The 21,058-nt window shown below is 26.3% G+C and overlaps 1 protein-coding gene across 2 annotated transcripts; it reads right to left on the reverse strand.

Moving 5' to 3' along the window:
• Window positions 1-1,248: 1,248 nt before the first annotated feature.
• Window positions 1,249-16,981, reverse strand: LOC132942450 (adiponectin receptor protein-like). Of its 2 annotated transcripts, XM_061010844.1 has the most exons (8): window positions 16,289-16,977; window positions 12,375-12,531; window positions 10,298-10,363; window positions 9,873-10,140; window positions 9,615-9,795; window positions 9,360-9,547; window positions 7,838-8,031; window positions 1,249-5,311 (listed from the first exon to the last, which is right to left on the reverse strand). In XM_061010844.1, exons 2-8 carry the CDS (start codon window positions 12,525-12,527, stop codon window positions 5,183-5,185), a joined length of 1,179 nt encoding a protein of 392 aa, XP_060866827.1. In that variant the 5' UTR covers window positions 12,528-12,531; window positions 16,289-16,977; the 3' UTR covers window positions 1,249-5,182. The 2 variants fall into 2 exon arrangements, with proteins under 2 accessions (XP_060866827.1, XP_060866828.1); XM_061010845.1 differs by lacking the exon at window positions 10,298-10,363 and having other exon boundaries at window positions 16,289-16,981.
• Between the last annotated feature and the right edge of the window lie 4,077 nt (window positions 16,982-21,058).

Raw genomic sequence — 21,058 nt, forward strand, 5'->3', positions numbered from 1 at the left:
TCATTAGTAGGCGAACAGAATAAGTGCTGGATGTTGCTACCATGTAACACCTTTCAAATTTTAAAAATTTTCATTGTTGTTACTGTTACTTTATAAGGTGTTACTACTGGGTATCCTCCCTAATCATATGATTCATGTCAACCTAGTTTTACTGTCATTTATCAAACCTAATTATTGTACAAAAAAAAATGTATAGATTGTAGATTATTTTAATAAAAAATAAATAAATAACTAAAAAAACAATGGAAACCTTGCATTTTTCGTGTTCAATTTTGTATTACTCTTGATTAAAAAAAAAATGACAGTATTATATTAAAAACAAAATAATAAGTGTTATAAAAATTATAAACTTTAATTAAATTATTTAGAGTGAAAAAAGTAAATTTATATTTATAGCGTAAAAATTGGAAATAATCGATAAAAATCTATATTTTTCTAATTTACCATCAAAATAGTATTACAAAAAATAAATAAATACTAAATTGTAACATTTTTTAGATTTTAGGAATAGTACTTTAGGCCAAATAAAAATGGGTTTCAGACCACTGTGCACCATTTTAATACGGCAATTTATTTTGTAATATTAATTAAGTATATATTTTTTTATAATCTATAACCTAAATTTTATAAATAATATATACAATATAATATACACCAATAAAATACAACCCATTTTTTGTAGTCTCGTAGGTAGGTAATGGCTATTTATAATAATTCATAATTTTCAATTATCCTGAAATATCTGATATAATTAAGAATTATTATCATTTGTCACCATTCGCCAATCTTTGCGACATCGATGTTTTCTCATAATTAAACATTAAAGATATAAAATATACAAAATATGTTGAAATGTTCATCTGCTGTTGAACTGAACGTTTTTTTCTCCCTGCAAACGTCACGTACGAATGAAAATTCGCCAAAACGCTCAGTGCGGTTAAAAGTGTTGAAGCACATAATATGCACTCGGCAGCAGTCATACGCAAAAGCCGACTGCAACATTACTAATGTCAATCCTAATTCAAGAATACGCTCAGTAAATGATTCATATTCTATTCAGTAGGTAATCAATTGTTTTTATTTGAGCAAAACCGAAACAAAACAAAATGTAATTCTACATATTATTGATTATTATTTATTATTATGTACCTATAGGTAAATTAATAGAAAGCACATACTCATTTATTATAAATTTATAAGCGCCGACTAAAACATAGTCATTGAGAGTACGGTATAACACTATATATATATAATATAATGTGTATAATTTAGTCTATAATATTACATGTTTTATTTTATAATCGTAAAATATTATCACAGCGATAACATAATATTATATTATAAAGACTAAACGCAATACATTAATACAACATCACAATCGTGATTTACACAGCGATTAAAAATCCACACGTTACACGTATATAACCAAGGGCGTCCGCAGGAATTTGTCAAGGGGAGGGCAAAATATTTTCCCTTTTTAAAATTGTTGTTTCACTACCCTATTAGTGATAAAGTATTGTTAGTGACATGTTTTCATATGGGTAGGGAATGTAAAAATTATTTATACGTAGATAGTTAGTTAAAACTTAGGTAATCTTACAGCATTCATTTTAATTAATTGTCATGAACTTGAAAAGTTGAAACTATTATATGCCATCTATGTACATTCTTATTACTGACGTTCATAATTGAGTGTAATCACTCGTAACAAAGAAAAAAAATATTTTTATTATTAATTTTAAAAATTTTTATTTTTTGATGTTTTATATTACATAGGTAATAATTAAGGTTGGGATTTCGATGGACTTTTCATTGTTCTCCAAGCGATACTTGTTTTATAAAATACACAAATAGAATAAGAAGTTTTTATTTTACATTTTTCAACGATTTTAAATTATTTTAAGTCATTTTTTGGGGAATTTTGAATTTTTTTTTAAATTTGTGCATGCTTTTCATGAAATTTATAATAAATATTATATGAAACTTAATACTAAATCTATAAAAAAAAGAAATAATTTTATCAAATTTCAGATTAATGAAGTCCAAAAAGATCAGTTCTGTCAATCAAACTTTTTTACAATCTATTAACATTTTAAAATGTATATTATAATACCAAATTTATGTTAGACTTTATACTGATATTATTAAAAATATAAAATAATGAAGTGCACTATTAAGAATTTTAGGGCATTTTTTAAGTTTTTTTAGGACATTAAAATCACCAATAATGATTATGATAATTTACCTACAAAAAGTTGAGGGGGGGAGGAATAATGTCAACATTTTCCCCTTTTGCGGACGGCCTTGCATACAACATAATGTATTATAAATTATAATATTAATATATTAATAATTCAAATTCGTACATCGTGAATCTTAAGTCGTACATTCTTTCCACAACAATGATTTATATACTATTATACTTTTAAAACATCATCCCACCGGCCACCCGTAATACAAACAACATTGAACATACGCCATATTTCCTAGCTTTGATAATAATAATAATAGATGATTTTCAAAATCTTAATAGTACAATATGCGTGTGTGTATAATTTATAACTATGTACGTAAGTAGCTATCTCTGAAAATGTATTTTTTTTTTTTCACAAAATTTGAATTTATTGTACAAACATTTTTATTTTTAAGTTTTTATTTTTTTTGAATAATAACGTTCATCGTATTTAGATTTAAATTCTTAAGCAAAATATTTTTTTAAGAATTTGTATGCATAAAAATTGAATTTTGAACCAACAGTTAAATATTTAAGACTTACAGAGTTTAAAATTTAAATGAGTAGTACCATTGAGTATAGATGGTATCTATCTATAGTATCTATACTATCTATACTCAAAAGTAGAACCAAAAACGTCTCAAAATACTGGTGCACACTCTGTTCACAAAAATTTGAAGGTTAAAGTACATACAAGTTATAAATTACTAAGAACTACAGGTCCAAAATTTGATTTTTGTAATAAGAATATCGAAGTTCTCAGAAAAATATTCTTCTTAGGAATATGAAATTAAAAACATAATAATATACTCTATTAAAAATACTAGTGTAATAGCTTGTGTAATATACGAGTAATAGTAATAGCCATTGTAATATTTTAATGTATACTGAGGTCTGAGACAACTGTTAAGAAAGCAACAAAAAACAATACGGATACAATTCTGGTTTCAAAAACTAGTTTACAACAATAAAATATAGCTACCGTATTATTACTGAATGTAAATTATTGATGTATAGAAAGCACAACTATAGGTAATCTATAACACAGCATTATTATCTTTTTGTTGTTGTTGTCATCTTTGCTACAATTTGTGACTTTTTCTATTATTTAAAAATGTAGTACACTGCATACATAATATTATTTAACTTAGGTTTAAAATAGTGTGATTTTAAAGCAAGACTTAAAAATAGACTAGATAACAATTAGACAAATGCTAATACTATTTTTTTTTTAGTATTTGTAATTTTCTAATACTAAATTTTGATTTGATTTTGTAACTTTGCTGTTGACACTATGATGTGTATGCATGCTAGTTTGTTTTCTAGAATTTACACAAATGAATTGGTTTTGTTTAATATGCATAAAAAAAAATGTTTATCATTTTTTAGTATCATAATTAACGAAAAAACTCATCATTCTAATACAGAGACAAACTTCAAAACCACAGCATAATAATGACAAAATTGTATTAACAATAATTTAAAAACCTATAAGTTTATTTATACCTATATTTATATATTATTGTTTTTTATTTATATGATATAGAAAAAATGTACACTATATGAAATCATAAGCATACACTATTATTGCACCTTTGATTTTTATTAATCAAGACATAAAATGTTGAACAGTAATTTACACATTCACATTGACTGCCATGAAACAGAGTCCACACAGTATCAGGGTAAAAGAGTATTTTTACGGGTACTTGGCGGTCACACCTTGTCATATCTATATGCCATAATTTGACCGCGAGATGTCATAAACACATTTATTTGTCAATGAAAGAGTTTCCATGGTGTTAAACTAATAATAAATAATTTTTGATGATGGAGAAGAAAAAATTGCATTAAGTGATATATTACTTGCCTTTAACAGATTAAAAATTATAATAACAAAAAAATAAAATGCATTCATTAAAAATTCATGACATTAAAAATAAAGCGTGACCCCGTACTAAAAACAGCCATGTGACCGGGGGCAGTCCCATTACAGTCAACGTGTTAAGGATTTACAAAAAACAGAAAAGTATTACTAACTTTTTGACAAAATAACAAATACAAAAATAATTTGGAGTATACTAAGTCTTAAGGTATGATTTTCAATCATTATTTCATTATTTTAAAATTGAAATTGTTCATTAGTTTAAATAATAATACAAGTGACATATACATACATAGTGTTTCATCAAATCAAAAATATTATTAATTTAATCAACACTATGAGGTATGTAACATTAAATGAGTTATAGTGTATTTAAGACATACATATCAGAGATGTATCAAATGATCTATTAGTTCCAATACCAAGTGTTAAATATAAAAATTAATTGATCTATATTTTTGTCACAAATTATAAAAAAAATTAAATAAAGTTATTTCCATATCTGCATCATCGGTACGTAAAAATAATTAAGTTGAAAAAAAAAGTTTTAATAAATACTTTTTTTGTGGCAGGGGATATGATAAAGAAGTATTATTTGTATTTCAATACCATTGCTCAAACAACATTTTAGACTTTAACGCATCAGTAGTTTTGAATTTTGATACATTATTCTAATCTATAATAATATAATGTACAAGATAGTAACAATATAATATTAATGAATAAAATCTAACTAGAATTTATAAATGTATACTATGAACTTTTATAATAATACATACTATAAAATATATGTATAAGTAGTAAAAATATATGCAAATTTTTTTTTTTGTAATCAAAATTATAATTTAAGTATATGACTACATAAAACAAAAACTAAATTGTAATGTAATCTTTAGCAATTTTTTTTTCGTTTGGTTTTTAAGTTATACATTTTTATCTGAATTAAATAACATAATTTTATTTTAACCATATCAGTGTCAGCATGGAAACTCGGTTCTCCTTCAAATTGGACAACTAACAGTTGTATAATTTTAAAGAAGTCCATCACCTACCAAACTCTCGTACTAAACAACAGCCGGGCGCACTTCACATTCACCTTTGCTCAGCCTGTATTCTGCCATTTTTGTAATACCATGGTAATGAACAAATGCTGCAAGTATAACAAGTACATGGAATATCTGATGGCTTTGGAACTGTAAAAAAAAAAAAAAAAAAGGGTCATGACATTATAATCTAATAATATTATATATTATGTGTTTTCTATATTTTGGAATAATTTTAATTTGCACATTTTTGTTTGTTTTTATTCTGAAATATACAAATATAATATTAAACAAGAATTTTGTTCCTTATTTACTTAATTAACTTATAATTAATCTCAGTCTATATTTTATAGTCGTATATTTATTTCTAATTTTTTGTTGTTTCTAGTTTTACCCAAACAATTTATTATATTCTAATAGTATATTGTGTGACAAGGACGGGTAATTGCCTTCCCGCACTAGCCACACATACTATTTTTTGTCCCGCCTCTGCATTCATCGATAACGGCAAAGATAATGCAGGGATCTATGCAACAACTAGACTATAATTATACGACAACAATATATTTCATGAAAGAAACGATTTGGTTTTATTTATTTCAAGCGCCACGCATGGATGTTATAATATGATTATGAAATGTAACCAAAAGTTTATAATTTGTAAGGAACCGACGACCGTCATATAGATTTCAGTGACTGTATGTGTCGGGTACACGCGTGTCGCGCGTGAAATGTGTGGGCAGCACTTTTTGTGATTTCCACTTTACCGCACGACACTATTAGAGATTCCCACTTTACCGCCCGCTGGACGGAAAAAGGACGCTTTCCAACGCTTCAACCGCTATAAAAACCAAACTTTCGGTGCAGGCGTGACAAAAAATATTTAATAGATGTTAAAAAATTTAAGAATTATTATCAATATGAAAAATGGATCCTTGTTTGTAAGCAGAGTGCCACCACAGTGCATACAATGTATCACCTCGCCACCTAGTGACCCTCCATTGTCCCTATATTGGTATTTTTTATATACTGTTACAAAACTTTCAAATAAAAATAAATAATAATATTATATTGTTTACAATTAATATTAGCATAGTAAATAATTACAATAAAATAAGACAATTTCCTAAAGATAATTAAAATATATAGCGGGAATTAACTCATTAAAATTAGTTTTTAACATAATCTTAATAAATTAAGTGAATAACTTAAGGATTGGAATTTAAAATTAAAGACTGCTAACGAAAGGTTGCCTGGTGTCGGGGTGATTATTTGTATACAGTTTGGTGGCTGGGCGATAACAAACGAGTACCGAAAAATGATTTAATGAAAAATATAGGTGAAGAATGTTTCAATATTATCTCAAGTTGCAGACCTCAAGTTAAAATAATTACCAGTAAAAAAAACAAGATAATACAAATAATATAATATTACTTGTTTGATAATACATAAATTCGCCCTAATATTTAACTAAGAACACAATTTTTGAATTGCTATATGTAAATTATGACATTTTATGCAATAGTAAGATGGAAACAATACAGCAGGTATAACATCATCTTTAGTACTTAGTTCTCTTTAAAGTGAAAAAAATAAAAATATAATATGTTGTAGCTAACTATGACTATGTTTAAATGGTGACGTTAAAACAGGCTTAAATCCATAGATACTCACTTTCTTACTGTTTGTTTGAGTTATTTTAATTTAGAGTAAAAACACAATTATCCATAGTTTTAAAACCACTTTAACGATGTTAACGTTGTCTATGATAATCAAGCTTAGATATACCCTGTTCAAAATAAGAAGACACCAGATTTACGCATCAAAACCTGGTTTGCCCGTCGCCGCTTGGTGGCTTCTTATTTGGAACAGGACATAGTCTTCTATTACGTCATCCATTTTTTTTTTTGTAATACCACACTCAATTTGTTCAACGGTTTTAAATTTTCAAATAATAAATTATCAATGGTAATTTTCAAATATGGGGGAAAGTAGGGAATCACTCTGATGTACAGTAGGAGTCGAGTATACCTCATCATTGAGTAGGCACTGTAAATGTGTTAAATTTGAATTGATAAGCTGATTAAAATAATTGTTTGGTAACCTTCATTACCAAAAAGTTAGATAGCCTTTGATCATACAATGATTTATCATTGAATTCAAATTTAACACATCCATTGCAGTTCCTACTCGACAAGGTACACTCGACTTCTGTACAGCAGAGCAAATACCTATTTTCTCCCATTTTTAAAATATTTCTTCCCAATTATTTTAAAAACTACTGAGAATTTTTAATTTTGACCTTCTTAAAGTACAACATAAATTCAATTTGGTACAAGAGACTATTGTCAAAGTTAATGATCAGAGCATTTTTTGTACAAGTAAAAGTGTCATCAAACATAGAAAATCAAAATAATTTATTATATGAAATAATATTTCATTTTTAATCAAAAAAAAATCACCAAACTACGAATAAAATCCAAATTTAAAAAAAACTAAAGACAAAACACAAAAAAATTGTTCCTCATAAGTTAAACTATAGGTGACTTATTATATCTTTAATAGTTTAATTTCAATCATAATGTTGGTAGTAAGAAGATCGGTTTAGCACACACCAGTTGTGTAAAGAGATAATTAATTTTACTATTAATTTAATAAATTGTAGAGTATTCTTACCAATAAATCACATCTTCCGGGGAAAAATCTTTCTGGTACTCTTAAAGCATACAACAAAGCACCAGAGATATACAAAAATCCCATGAGTAATAGCCATCCGAGACTAATCAATGTAAAGTTAGAAAAGAATCCTTCCACAGCTCCATAATGAAGTGCTGGTATAACACCAATCAATCCAAATGTAGTAAAAACACCTATAAGTAAAACGTATATTAAAATTTCACTTGGAACAATTTCATTAACAAACAAAACTATAAATAGAAAAATAGTTATTACAATTATTTAAGAAATTAACAATAATATATTGTTATGTAATTACCCATAATAAATTAAATTGTATAAGATATTATGTAAGTAATAGTCCAGATTTGTATGCAATAAAAAAGTATAAAATAATATGAATTTATGCATCAAAAAGTTTTGATATTTGAAAAAATATTGCCAATTGTTTCTTTAATAAATATTTAAAACTGAACATTGATTTTTGGTTAAAATTTAACGAGATAAATTAAATTGTTTAAACATAGATATTAATTGACTTGAAAATTAAAAAAGACTTGAATAGATTGATCTAATCTTTTTCAAACATTAAACTTGACTACAAGAGATCGACATAATATAATAATACATTTGGCTATAAAACAATAAGGCATACCACAAATCACTTGCAACTTTTTAAGTGCTTTTCTATCCATAAGACCACGCAGTCTTAAATTGTCCCTGAATAGAAAAGATTTATAATTCAAGAATTTTTATGCAATCAATTTTTATAATTTGTTTTAAAATTTATTTTATATATATATATAAACAAAATCAAATAAAAAAAAAAATTTACTTTTCTTTTAAATAGTAAAAATCTATATAGAATTCTTCAAATATACTCTTACCCTAAAACATACATTTATATATACTATAAATATCTTTCAATGCATTTTCTGTTAAACAAATCGTCAACATATTTTATTGCACTTGGTCTCAACAAAAATATATAACAATTCATACAAGTCAGGACTAGTAATTGGACATATAAAGCAAGATATATGCAATAAAAGTTTAATATGGAAAAAAGACGAACAAAGATGTATAGAAAAAATCATTTAAAACAAAAAATGTTAAATTAGTAATTTTTTTTTAAAATATAAGACACTGTTAATTTTATTATTATTTGAAAATGTATTATTATAAATGGGTATTATTACTATAGAAATAATCTAATATACTCTATTCAATATAAGGGACTTTGGCCATCTGACCATATTTGTCACTAATGGATGTGACATGTCATCTTCCTAAAAAACAGCTTGGCGTCTTGGTAAGGGCCTTACAGTGGTTGACAAAAACGTGTAATGGCATAATATTATGTTTCTTATCATACTGAACAGAGTAGGTATGGACGCAAGATACAACTGAATTTGGTATAGGATAGTCAAATATTAATATTAATACAAAATTAATATTAAATAATACTCAAAAACAACTATTACTTTATATATAATTATGCATATTTTTTATATTAGTATACCTGCTCTGAGTGGCCTGAGGCCTGGATCACTGAATTTGTCCCATAGTGCTACGACCATCGCCACCAGTCCCAGTGCAACAATCAGTATTAAATACAATATCCACGAATATGGCTCACAATAAAACCCATAGTATAACCATGGCACAAATGATCCCATAATCAGTATGGCAATTCCACAATAATCCAATCTTAGTAAATGTATAATTAATTAATTAACTATTAAAATGATCAAAATAATCAAAATAATATATTTACTTGCTGAAAAATTTGCCAACAGTTTCTGAATGGCAATGAACAGTATGAAATACAAACGAAAAACCCATGCAAGTAATTGCTCCAATAAAATATATAATGAAAACTAATTTATCTTGAAACGATAATTCTTCTTCGGGTCTAGACGCAAAGTATAGAGTCATAACAAAAAATGCAATACATCCTGTAAAATAATGGACATTAATTTATCTCTATTTTTTACATTAAATTAATAATGAAGTTAATAATTTTTATAATCACCTAACAAATGTGTCCATATGTTTCCAGTTTCAGTGTGAATTCGAAAAATAGATTGAAAACAAGCCTGAAATGAATTCAACGGTGGCCTGTGTCCTGTATGCAAGAAATCATTATCCTGGAGCCATTGAGGTAAGTTGTGGAAATTACACACATTCCACATTTTCCGACCAAGATCGCGGGCTTGAGCAGCAACATGTTGGAACTCTGCTTGAGCCATAGTTCCAATATCCATGTTTTCATTTGTTTCATTGGATAAACTACACGTCACCTAAAATTACAATGCCCTCCAGCTATTATTTTATATAACTACTAAGTATCATTGTGTTGAAAAATAAAAGTAAATTTTAAAAAAATAAATAATATTTTAAGTCCCTGGAAAAAATAATACTAAAACCAGTGATTTTATGTATAAAATAAATCCTTACATCATTGTTTCCATTTGAAGGGCCAGATAATAAATCAGTTTTCTCCGCTATTAATTCATCTGATTTCTATAAAACATACACATAAAATAGCATACAAAATGCAAACAAATCAGTATTATTTTTGGTAGTTTATAAGTTAAAAAAAAAAGTTATTAATTTTGTTTAGAGCATCTATTCAATGTGATGAATTAAAAACTTTTTTTGGTATATTTGTGTCCAACATTTAAATAGGTAGTAAAAATAAAATAAATATAATTTTTTTAAATGCTGTACTACTTGTAAGCTTACCTATTTTTCTATGAATAGATGTATAAATGCATAGTATAAATATTGATTGAAATAATGTTTTATTATAAAATTAATTATGAAATTAGGTACCTAATTTGTGATTTTAATTATTATGATTATTATTAGGAAAAAGATTTTAATTTTCCATTTGTTTTATATACAGTTATTATTTATATTTAAATATATAGGTATTTATTATTTATTGATAACTTTATATAAATGTATTTAAAATAGACAAAATTCAACATAAAAATTTATATAAATTACACTTTCAGTATAATACGTTAGTAGAAACACAATTAATATTTTTTATTATTCAAAATTTATGTATTTTTTATCATGTGGAAAACAATTGGAAACAATATACATTTTTGAAATTTTTGATTTTTATAATTACTCATAATTGTTAGAGTAGAATTACCCACGTATTTTTTACAATAAAGCAATAAAAAGAACACAAACAATTGTAGAAATCAAAAAAATATCTAAACGCAATTTGAAACTTCCATATTACGAATTCTCATGGGCAACAAAACAAATTTGTATTATAGAAAAATTTGTTAAATAGAATTAAATAAATTTGGTTCTTAAAAATATTTCAATAAACAGAAAATATTGTTAAATTTTAGATTAATGTAGATTAATTTATCTATACTTATCAGTTATTATTACTAAAATATGTTTTAATAAAATTAATTTTAATTCATTAAAATTTCATGAAACGTACTCAACTGTAGTCAACTTTTCTATATTCAACTACATAAAAATCTGTTCCCCTAATTATTATGTAAGAAAACATCAAACCAATGATATTATTAATACAATACTGTCCTCTACAGAACAAATTTTACTTTATTTCTCATTCTTCAAGTCATTGTTTTTATTTTTTAAATTGCAATTAAAAAGTGTAATGAATGTAAATAAATACATTAAACAGTAACTTATCTATTCAATAACACCAATTTCAGACATTGCGCCCAGAGACAGGTATTTTTCCAGCATTTAAAATCTAAATGATAGATACCATAAACATACATAAATATACACTAATACAAAGTAAATTAACTAACTTTTGCTTAAAAATAATCATAATAGGAATACGTATTCTAAAATACCAGAAAAAATAATAATTTTTATAATAATATTATAGCTATGATGATAAATGTATAATATAAACGAATAATTATTGTCTATGGGATAATTATTCCTATTTTAGAACAAAACAAGTATTTTCGTTCATTTCAGTGATTATAATAATATAAAAATGAATACTGTGAAATCAAACGTGCCTTTAAAAAACTTGCCACTGAGGGCAGGACCTATGCTCCCCATAAATCAGGCCAAAAAACAATTTTTTAGTAGACATCTTATTATATATAATACACCCATAAAGTACCCATTACTTTATGCTATAATATTTGAAGTAGTAAGTACTGAAATACCTACATCAGAGCTGACAATATGACAGATAAAAAGTTCATACTTACTATAAGAATAGAAAAAATAAATTATACATTGACCTTTTTTTCAAATTTAAGATTAAAATATCTACTACTATTAACCATTTTATTATCAATGATAACTTAAAGACTGATAGATATCTATCTATTGTATACATCTATGATTTTTGATTACTCAGATCAAAGGTTATCTCTCTATTTTACCATAAGACGGTGTTAAAACTAAACATAACACCATTTTTTAAATGTTATAAAAATTATATCAGTATTAAGATTTTTAAGTTATTAGTAATTTTATTAATTAAAAAAATGATGAGGAATATACTTACATTGTTAAGGTCGGCAGAGGGTATCTTACGGTGTCTAAGAATACTATTTTTTTTTGCTGTTGAAGGACTATCGGCTGCATTTTTTTCAGGCTTTGTTATTGTTTCAGTCTGTACACTTTCTGACATCTTGGTATCAAATTCGATATCACTCATCAACCTGTAATAATTTATTTCAAAATAATTTTTTTTTTTTTTAATTCATTGTATAGGGAACAATACTTTGGTAAACTAAACAATTTAGAAGTAATATCTTCAAACAAATAAGATAGATATTAAATAATATTTAAGTATGGAACTTCTTAAATTTAAAGTAGAGAATTTTAAATTAATACCTATTTAATAATACTTATTTTATTTATCTAGGTATAACTAAAACAATAAAATGTATTTTAGAAATTGAAATTAATAGGTAGTTGGAACTCCAGTTAATATTTTATGACAGCATTTATACACATTCAATTATAGATTCTCAGTTTATAATATTACATGAGTACATAATAAATACAATCAATTCTGTAATCAACTAAGGAAATCTAAGCTGCATTGATAATCAATTTCTTCGGTAGTTAAATTTTGACCTTCAAAAGTGTTTAATTCAATTTTTGCTAAACAATTAATTCTACGACATTTATTGAAAACAGAATGGATTACAATTGTAAACCATCATTGTTTTAAACCTTGAAAAAGTATGTTCACAATTCACATATGTTTGCATACATAAAACAAATACATTTTGACAGATAATTAATACAGACTTTGTAAATAAAAATGTAATACAATAAAACTACTTTAGACTATAACATTAGGTACCTATTCCATAAAATAATATATTTTTATATAATATAAACAAATACTAATAATTTTTTTTACATTCTATGTTCATCTTCCACTCTTCAAATGTATTTAATAAGCAATATATTTTCCTACACATATCCTATGTACAAATTTGAAATAATGAAAAATTATTAATACCCAGAATAATACTTATGAATTTTGTTTACATTTTTCAAAAATATTATGCTGTTCAATCATCAAAAATTTAAAAATAAATAAATTAAAATGAAATTTTAGATATAGCTTTTAAGTCTAGACCAGAGGTATTTATTTAAACTATGCGGCGCAACGGAGTTATGAATATTTGTCACGGAAGCCATGGCACAGAAGGAAAAAAATAATGATTGCAATAAATACATTATTTTAATCTAAACGTAAAAAATTTAATTTCGGTTTTATATGCATAGTTATTTTTAAATTTGTTGTCTGATATAATTGATGTATTTAAAATTTAAAATATATTATAAACCATCAAACATTAAAATATTATGTTTGTGTATCCTAAATAATTTGAGACACCAAAATTTTGTGAAGAGACGAAGGTGCGGTTTGTTGAATAAATATGAATACCTCTGGTTTAGATGCAATAAAAATCAAGTACTACCAGTTCCTATAAGTTAGGTGACATTATACCTAACATTCAGGTTTGATACATTAGACCTGTGGCAGTTATAAGCAGTTTCTAAGTGAAAGGAAGGGGTGGATTCCCCTCCTTTTAATCCAGCATGTTATATTTTTAACTAATAGTTACCTAAACAATATTTTATACCAGAACAAATACTGGACGTTTTAGATAAAAACAAAACTTATCAATTTTATCATGTGTGATCAAAATTTAAAAAATTAAAAGAAATTTCCAATTATAGACATTTATAGTATACCAAACTTTTAAAGATTTCTTTATAATTTTTTTATATTTTGTATCTTTTGTTATCTTTAAAATTATAATAAGATTAAAGTTAGTCAAATGTATTTTTAAAATAAAATAAAATCTCATATAGTATTTTTTATGTATGCTATTGACCAGGAATCCTAATAATTTATTTACATAATAATATAAACTAATATAAGCTGTTTAAAATGATATTCCAAGTTATTTAGTATTCAATTTAATTAAAATATGTTTGTTAAAAGTACCTAAATTTATAATATTTAATACCAATTAAAAATAACATTACTGCAATAATAATATTTTTATTAATTGCATTGAAAATAATTATAATGGCCACCATCATGTTGAATACTGTTGGTATAAGATTATAAATAAAACTACTCCTTATATTTAAATTGAAGAAATAAAAGAACTTATAAAATGTAATAATTGTTCAGTTCAATATTATCCAGAATTCTAAATTATTGTTCACATTTATCATACTACAAAAGCACTCAGTACAGAAATATCAAGATAATCCATTAATAATACCAATAATCAATTAGTTTTGTTTTACTGTTTTAGGTTGATTATATTGTATTATGTAAGTGACAAAAGAATTCTTTGAAATTAAAACTATAACAATCAAAAAACATGTCAGAAAAACAAATGAGTAATTAATAATAAACTAAGTACCTACCAATCTATTTAATAATTTTCATTAGAAACCGTTGAGTTGGACACCCAATAATGATTTAAAAGAAGAAGACAAGTAACATCTTGTATATTATACTGGTACTTATTGTTTTAATCTTAAGTTTTAATATAAATAAATATAGTGATATGCTTTAACTAAAGACTACATCAAACAAAATTACTCACAATATATCCAACAGTATCTGAATGAATAAATACATTTAATACATTTGATAAAAAATTACTATGAACTTGTCATTTGATCTAAGAACTATTAACATTAATATTTAAATGTTAACACTGTGATGTTAATCCGACAATGTATTACTTATAATATTATAATGTATATAAGATTTTAGTAAACAAATAACTTGGGTTTGTCAAAATATATAGGTATCTATTTTAATGAATATCTACCTAAAATACATTAGGAAAACCTAAGTGGGAATTCAAGATGATCTTAAATGATTTTTTTGTTAAACATTGTTTAATAAGGAATTCTGTGTACATTTTTAAGTGTAGTAATTTAATCAATAATCAATTTGTTAAACGTAAAAATAACAATGTTATATAAATACATAACTGATTACCTAGTACTGATAATTTGTGACCTTTTATTGTGGTCACATTTTTCAAGTTGATATTTTATTAAATAATGACAATATTTGGCTTAATGGTATGAACTATTGTCTACCTATTTGTTACCACTATTAATCTATGATACCAACTAAATACCTATATAAGTAAATTGTATTAACCATATACATATGCAGTGGAGTGACGAAGGACTTTATTTGAGGCACGTGCCTCAGCTTAAAGGGTGGTGGGTGTCCTGGAGACTAGGGGCATTTCACATGTAGTAAATAAATTATTAAGTACACACTAAGACTAAGCCAATCATTCTCAGTTACCATTTAAGTAAATACGTAATTATTTATATAAGTATTTATAATTACTAATATAAATTATTGTGCCTCATAAGTTAATGAAGTTCGCCGCGCCACTGTACATATGTACTGTTTTAGTAACTAGTAACTAACAAAAAAAAACAAGTCATAAATTGTAGAAAATTATAAAGACAGATGAAAAGTAATGAATAATTTTTGAGCATTAATAAACAAATCACAGACATTGTGGCTTATAATATTGTAACTCTTTTAGTTGCGATATATTTGGGTCTTGATCGACATGACCAACCTATGGCGGTCAAAAAATAAATGAAAATCTCAACAATACCTGTGTCGGGCTGTGCCTTAGAGTTAGTATTCTCTCCTAGTAATTATTAAGCTCATCCAATGCAGGTTAACACAATGGATGGCTTCAAAAAAAATGTCTAGGTCGGCTGAACCTACGTCATAACCAACGTCACTTACGCACGATTTTCCGGTATTCCGAGTAAATACGGTCTGTGGTCGCGCTCCACAGCACAACAGAAAAATGTTAAATGTGTAATAATTTTATAAAATACAAAATACACGGACGATAGTAATATTGAAATAGACGAAAAACGTACCTGTTGCGATTAGTCGAGAAGCTCCGTCAACCGGTCGGGAAATCTGAAAACCGTACACTACGTAACAAGAATACTCGATAATAGTCGTCGGCAATCGATCGACCGACGACGCGCGATAAATTATACTATTATTGCGCTCGCCGTAAATACTCGCTACGGTACAACGGCGGTCGGCGATATTCGGCAATACGACCACACAAAACAGACAAGTTACAACGTGTTATCACTACGAGAGAGAAATGAACAAAATACGTTTTAACTTTTAACAATAATTTTGTTACGTAAGAGGCGGACGAGGGATGTGCGCAACGTCCGTCGAAACGAGACAGACAGACAGTGTGTCGAATATTAAAATATTTTACACTGTTATCAACAAAATAATATGACAACAACAATAATAATACAACTGATTACTGAATAATGAACAGTAATAAAAATATTCAACGAGAATGGTCTATGGAAACGCGTCTATCATAGGTGGGTGGTAATCGGTATGCTTGGTAATCCGGTAGAGTCGGTCGGTCGGTCCAGCCACCGGGAGTCTGCGATCTGTCACTTTGACTTTGTCAAACTCGCGGAGTCGTAGCTGGCGGACAACGGGGACAAATGAGTAGTAGCCTATGGCAGTACGGCCTATTATCTATATTTCATAGCCTATCCGCGGACATCAGTTGTAGGTGATGGGTGATAGGTAAAATGTGATAGGTGTTTTGAGTTGAGAAAATAAACCCGTAGGCCGTAAGGAGCTGGTAGGAAACAAGGAAACCGACTGACCTGAGTGAGTTTAGTGAGTTTGTGACGCACGTGAATGTCACGGAAAAGAAACTACCTACATAAATATAATACACCGTACGGCCAACAAGAATTAATATCAAATTTAATAATAATAATAATATTAATTCGACGATTACGGATGGTATTCGATGCGAGTGTAATAATTAATATATACAGGGTGATCCATTTAACATGAGACACTCATTATTTCAAAAACTATTAAAACATTTTTAAAAAAACTAAAAATATTTTTTACTAATTTTATCTTTATCGTTTTTTAATGACTACATCTATCGTCATTTCAAAGCAGAATACTTTCGGAGAACTTCGATACATACAAATTTAATTTTGGACGAGTATTTACTAATTTATGAGTGAGTATTGGAGTGGTAGTGTGGTACAAGGGTAACTCGCAAAATGTTGGTCCACTAATTCGTTCATGGTTCATAATACTTACCTATAAATTACATTAAGTTATAAACAAATAGACTACTCGTCAGAATTTTTTTTTTATAGATCGAAATATTCCGAATACTCTGCTTCGAAATATGAAATTAAAAATGTATGTTACCATTTAAAACATTACAAAAAAGCTAAAAAAAAATTACATAGATAAAAATATTTTTTTTCCAAAAATATTCTTTTTAACGACTTAAACTTACAAGACGGAACTATTTTCAAAAACGATAATGTTATCTGAAATAATGAGTGTCTTGGGTTAAATGGACACCCTATGGTCCGTATATGGTATATAATATAGTAAATAACAATCAATGTTGTTGACCGCTGCTGTAGAACAACGTAAACTTTACTATGGAGGAGTGGAGGACGACTATTACAACATATTTTACTACTCGCCAGATTAATGACGTTTTAAATATTATAATACTGTTATGATTTTTATTATTGATGATTAATGCCGATCAACTATCGTAATATTTATATTATGCGACTTAGATATATTAAAATAATATAGTCGTAATTAAATATCTGGATACCTAAGTCGTTTATACGTAACTGACAACTGTATTCCGAATACCGATTGGCGATTATACGTGTATAGCATAAATTTATGAGAAGTGAGAAAGTGTGAAATGTGAATGTTTAAATGTTTTTGTCGTTTTCGAGGAGTGGTTTTCTTACTATAATATTTATATATTTAAAACATCTGTATATCATTTTCGATAACCGGTAAAAAATTTTACAAGGCTACATCGGTAGTTAAAATACTTACAAGTAAAAATAATTAAAAATATGCTATAAAAGTATAAATTCAAAATTGTAAGAAATGCCCAAATAAAAAAAATAGTAGCCATTATCATAGAACAATATTGCTATTATCTATGAAAAATATGCGATTATAAAAAATAATTAATTTTACTGTTTGTAACACTGTATGACTGATAAACTGATAAAGAAGACCATGTGTCATGCGACCACGATCGTCGCTCGTGAATCGTGATCGAAATTATTGACCAGTGGAACGGACTTAGATATCTTATATTCTTATGACTCATGACTAGAAATCAGTATTGTTGAATGTTGACTATAAATTGTAATGTTGTCTTTTGTCTTTGTCTAGTCATTCTGAATCTGAAAGTTAGGATCAGAAATAAATTCTATGACTAGATATTAGCATAATATGAACAAAGATAATTGTCTTTATTCATGATATTAGATAAGCCTTAGATCATATTAAACAATATGATCTAAGAGGTACGCTAAACCAAGGCTTATTCTAAAACATAGTTTAGCAGTTTGACTTATCTTGTTTATTTGGAAAAGCTAGATGCGTACTTGATTTTTCATAATTTATTGTTGTAATAATACAGCATAATACACTAATTCAGTAGTTCCCATATTAATATATACCCTTATACCTATATTAAGATATAAGATTATAAGAGCTTATATTTGCAATAAGAAAACCATTTTATATGCTTGCCTACTTAATGCATTAATGATTAATAATTTTAATTTAAAAATGTAAACAGTAAATTACTAAACTATGTTTATTATCATTAATTTAACAAAATTAAATCATTAAGTTAAATTAACTTAGTTGGTTGTTGGGTAGATGAACTTAAAGATACTGATGGAAAAGCTCTAAAAGATTTAAAATAAATTGATTACCAACAAAAACGAAAACATAGGCATAATTTGCTGATTTTTTGCAAGACCACGAAGATATTGATGAATATTTTGTTTACAATACTCTGTCCCACGAGAGATCATGCCGCGCACCGACCAAAACTGGTTCCCCCGCGCGACACCCTGTCGTGGGGGACTAGTTTCGATAACAGGGTGACGTAGGGGAATGCGCAGAACCGGCATGTTCACTCGTGGGACCATAGGTTATATGTAATTACAGACATCTGTAATTGTTTATAATTTAATGTGAAGGTGTATACAATTAAGGCGTATGAATGGAGGGGGTCGTGGGGGGCGGGCTCACTTTAGTCAACATAAATCTAGCACCCCCATAAATTTAACCCAAATTGACAATTGTGTTTATAAATATTATATTGCGTCAACTGGACAATTGAATGTTAGGTTTGGTAAATAATTGAGTACTATAAATTGTACTAAGCTATATATAGGAATAATTAAAAACAATAATATTTATCAAGTTTATAATATATAAAGTATTATAAAAACAACAAAAAATTAGGATGAATATTGTATCAAACCTACAACAAATAATATTAAAATACAAAACTTAAATCATAAGTACAGTAATTAAATATTTTACTGTAAATGTCTATTTTTAATTAGGTATTAAATTAATTTATGCCTCAATAAGACTAATATATAAAACAGCTTTACAAATAATACAAATAATTATCTTTACAACATAAATAACTAGGTAGTAAGAAGTAATTATTAAGAAGTAAAATATGAGAATTTACTATTCATTCATGTATATATTATATACCATACATAAATATTTTTTATTATTATTTAAATTTACTAAAAATGTAGAAATACATTATTTTTATTCTTAATATTTTATCTTCCTAAGTTATTTTTATTAGCTAACATAATATACAAAAAGAAATGTTTATAATCTTAGGTTAAGCACACACATATGAAGCATCTATTTATACATTTTTTCAGTGATTAAATTTAAAGTATATTTTTTTAATATGTAATGTACAAATAGGTATATGATAATGTTATAACATGTAATATGTACTCATATTAAATATTCAAAACAATTTCATTCCAAAATATATTTTAAAAAATGGTTGAAATTCTTGTAAACGAATTACAATAAAAAAATATCCTAAAGAAAAAAATTGCATTTTATATATGTGTGCCAATCTTTATAATATATTCAATAACATAAGTAATATTACATCAATAATTGTATTAATTTATAACCACTTACACATTTATACTAATTTAGTATCATACAAAATACATTATTTTGTCCTTAAAGTGATCAGCAGAAATCTGTTGTTAAGTATCATATTATAAATATCTAGAGACTAAATCAATTGATATTAATTTATAAAACCTTTATTCTCGCATACAAATGTAGGTTATTGTTATTAATATTATAAATTGTTAACCAAAACTATTATTTAAATGATGCAAATTGCAGTACATTGAGTTTTACTTCGAAATAAGTTAAGAGGATGTCAGCACAAGATTAATTTTTTTATCTCTGACCCACCCAATATAGAAAATTTCTATTCAGCAGAATCAATTTTGGGAGGTGAATTGTTCAATTTTAATACTTAAAGTTAAAAACATTATCTCATTAACTGGATAGTATGTTGTATGTTTTCATTCTTTGCGATATATGAGCATTATTAAATTGTAAAATTTTACTCATAACTTGTATATAAAAATTAAATATTGTAAAAAAAATAACATACAAATATAAGTTTTACATTGATAATAGGTACACACTAATATTAAAACTATCAATACAAAAATGGTTTTGCTGAATGCAAATTTGCCATGTTTTGCGTGGATTGATTAGATAGA

Source organism: Metopolophium dirhodum, chromosome 4 (genome assembly GCF_019925205.1).
Source record: "Metopolophium dirhodum isolate CAU chromosome 4, ASM1992520v1, whole genome shotgun sequence".
Classification (NCBI taxonomy): Eukaryota; Metazoa; Arthropoda; class Insecta; order Hemiptera; family Aphididae; genus Metopolophium; species Metopolophium dirhodum.

Bases quoted from the DNA above. Each gene is read 5' to 3' on its own strand.
- LOC132942450 (XM_061010844.1), bottom strand. From the start codon at position 12,527: ATGAGTGATATCGAATTTGATACCAAGATGTCAGAAAGTGTACAGACT. The intron at 9,548-9,614 runs GTAAATATATTA...ACATTTACTAAG, and splicing joins GTTGGCAAATTTTTCAGCAA to ATTGGATTATTGTGGAATTG. The intron at 8,032-9,359 runs GTATACTAATAT...TTTTACTTATAG, and splicing joins CCTCAGGCCACTCAGAGCAG to GTGTTTTTACTACATTTGGA.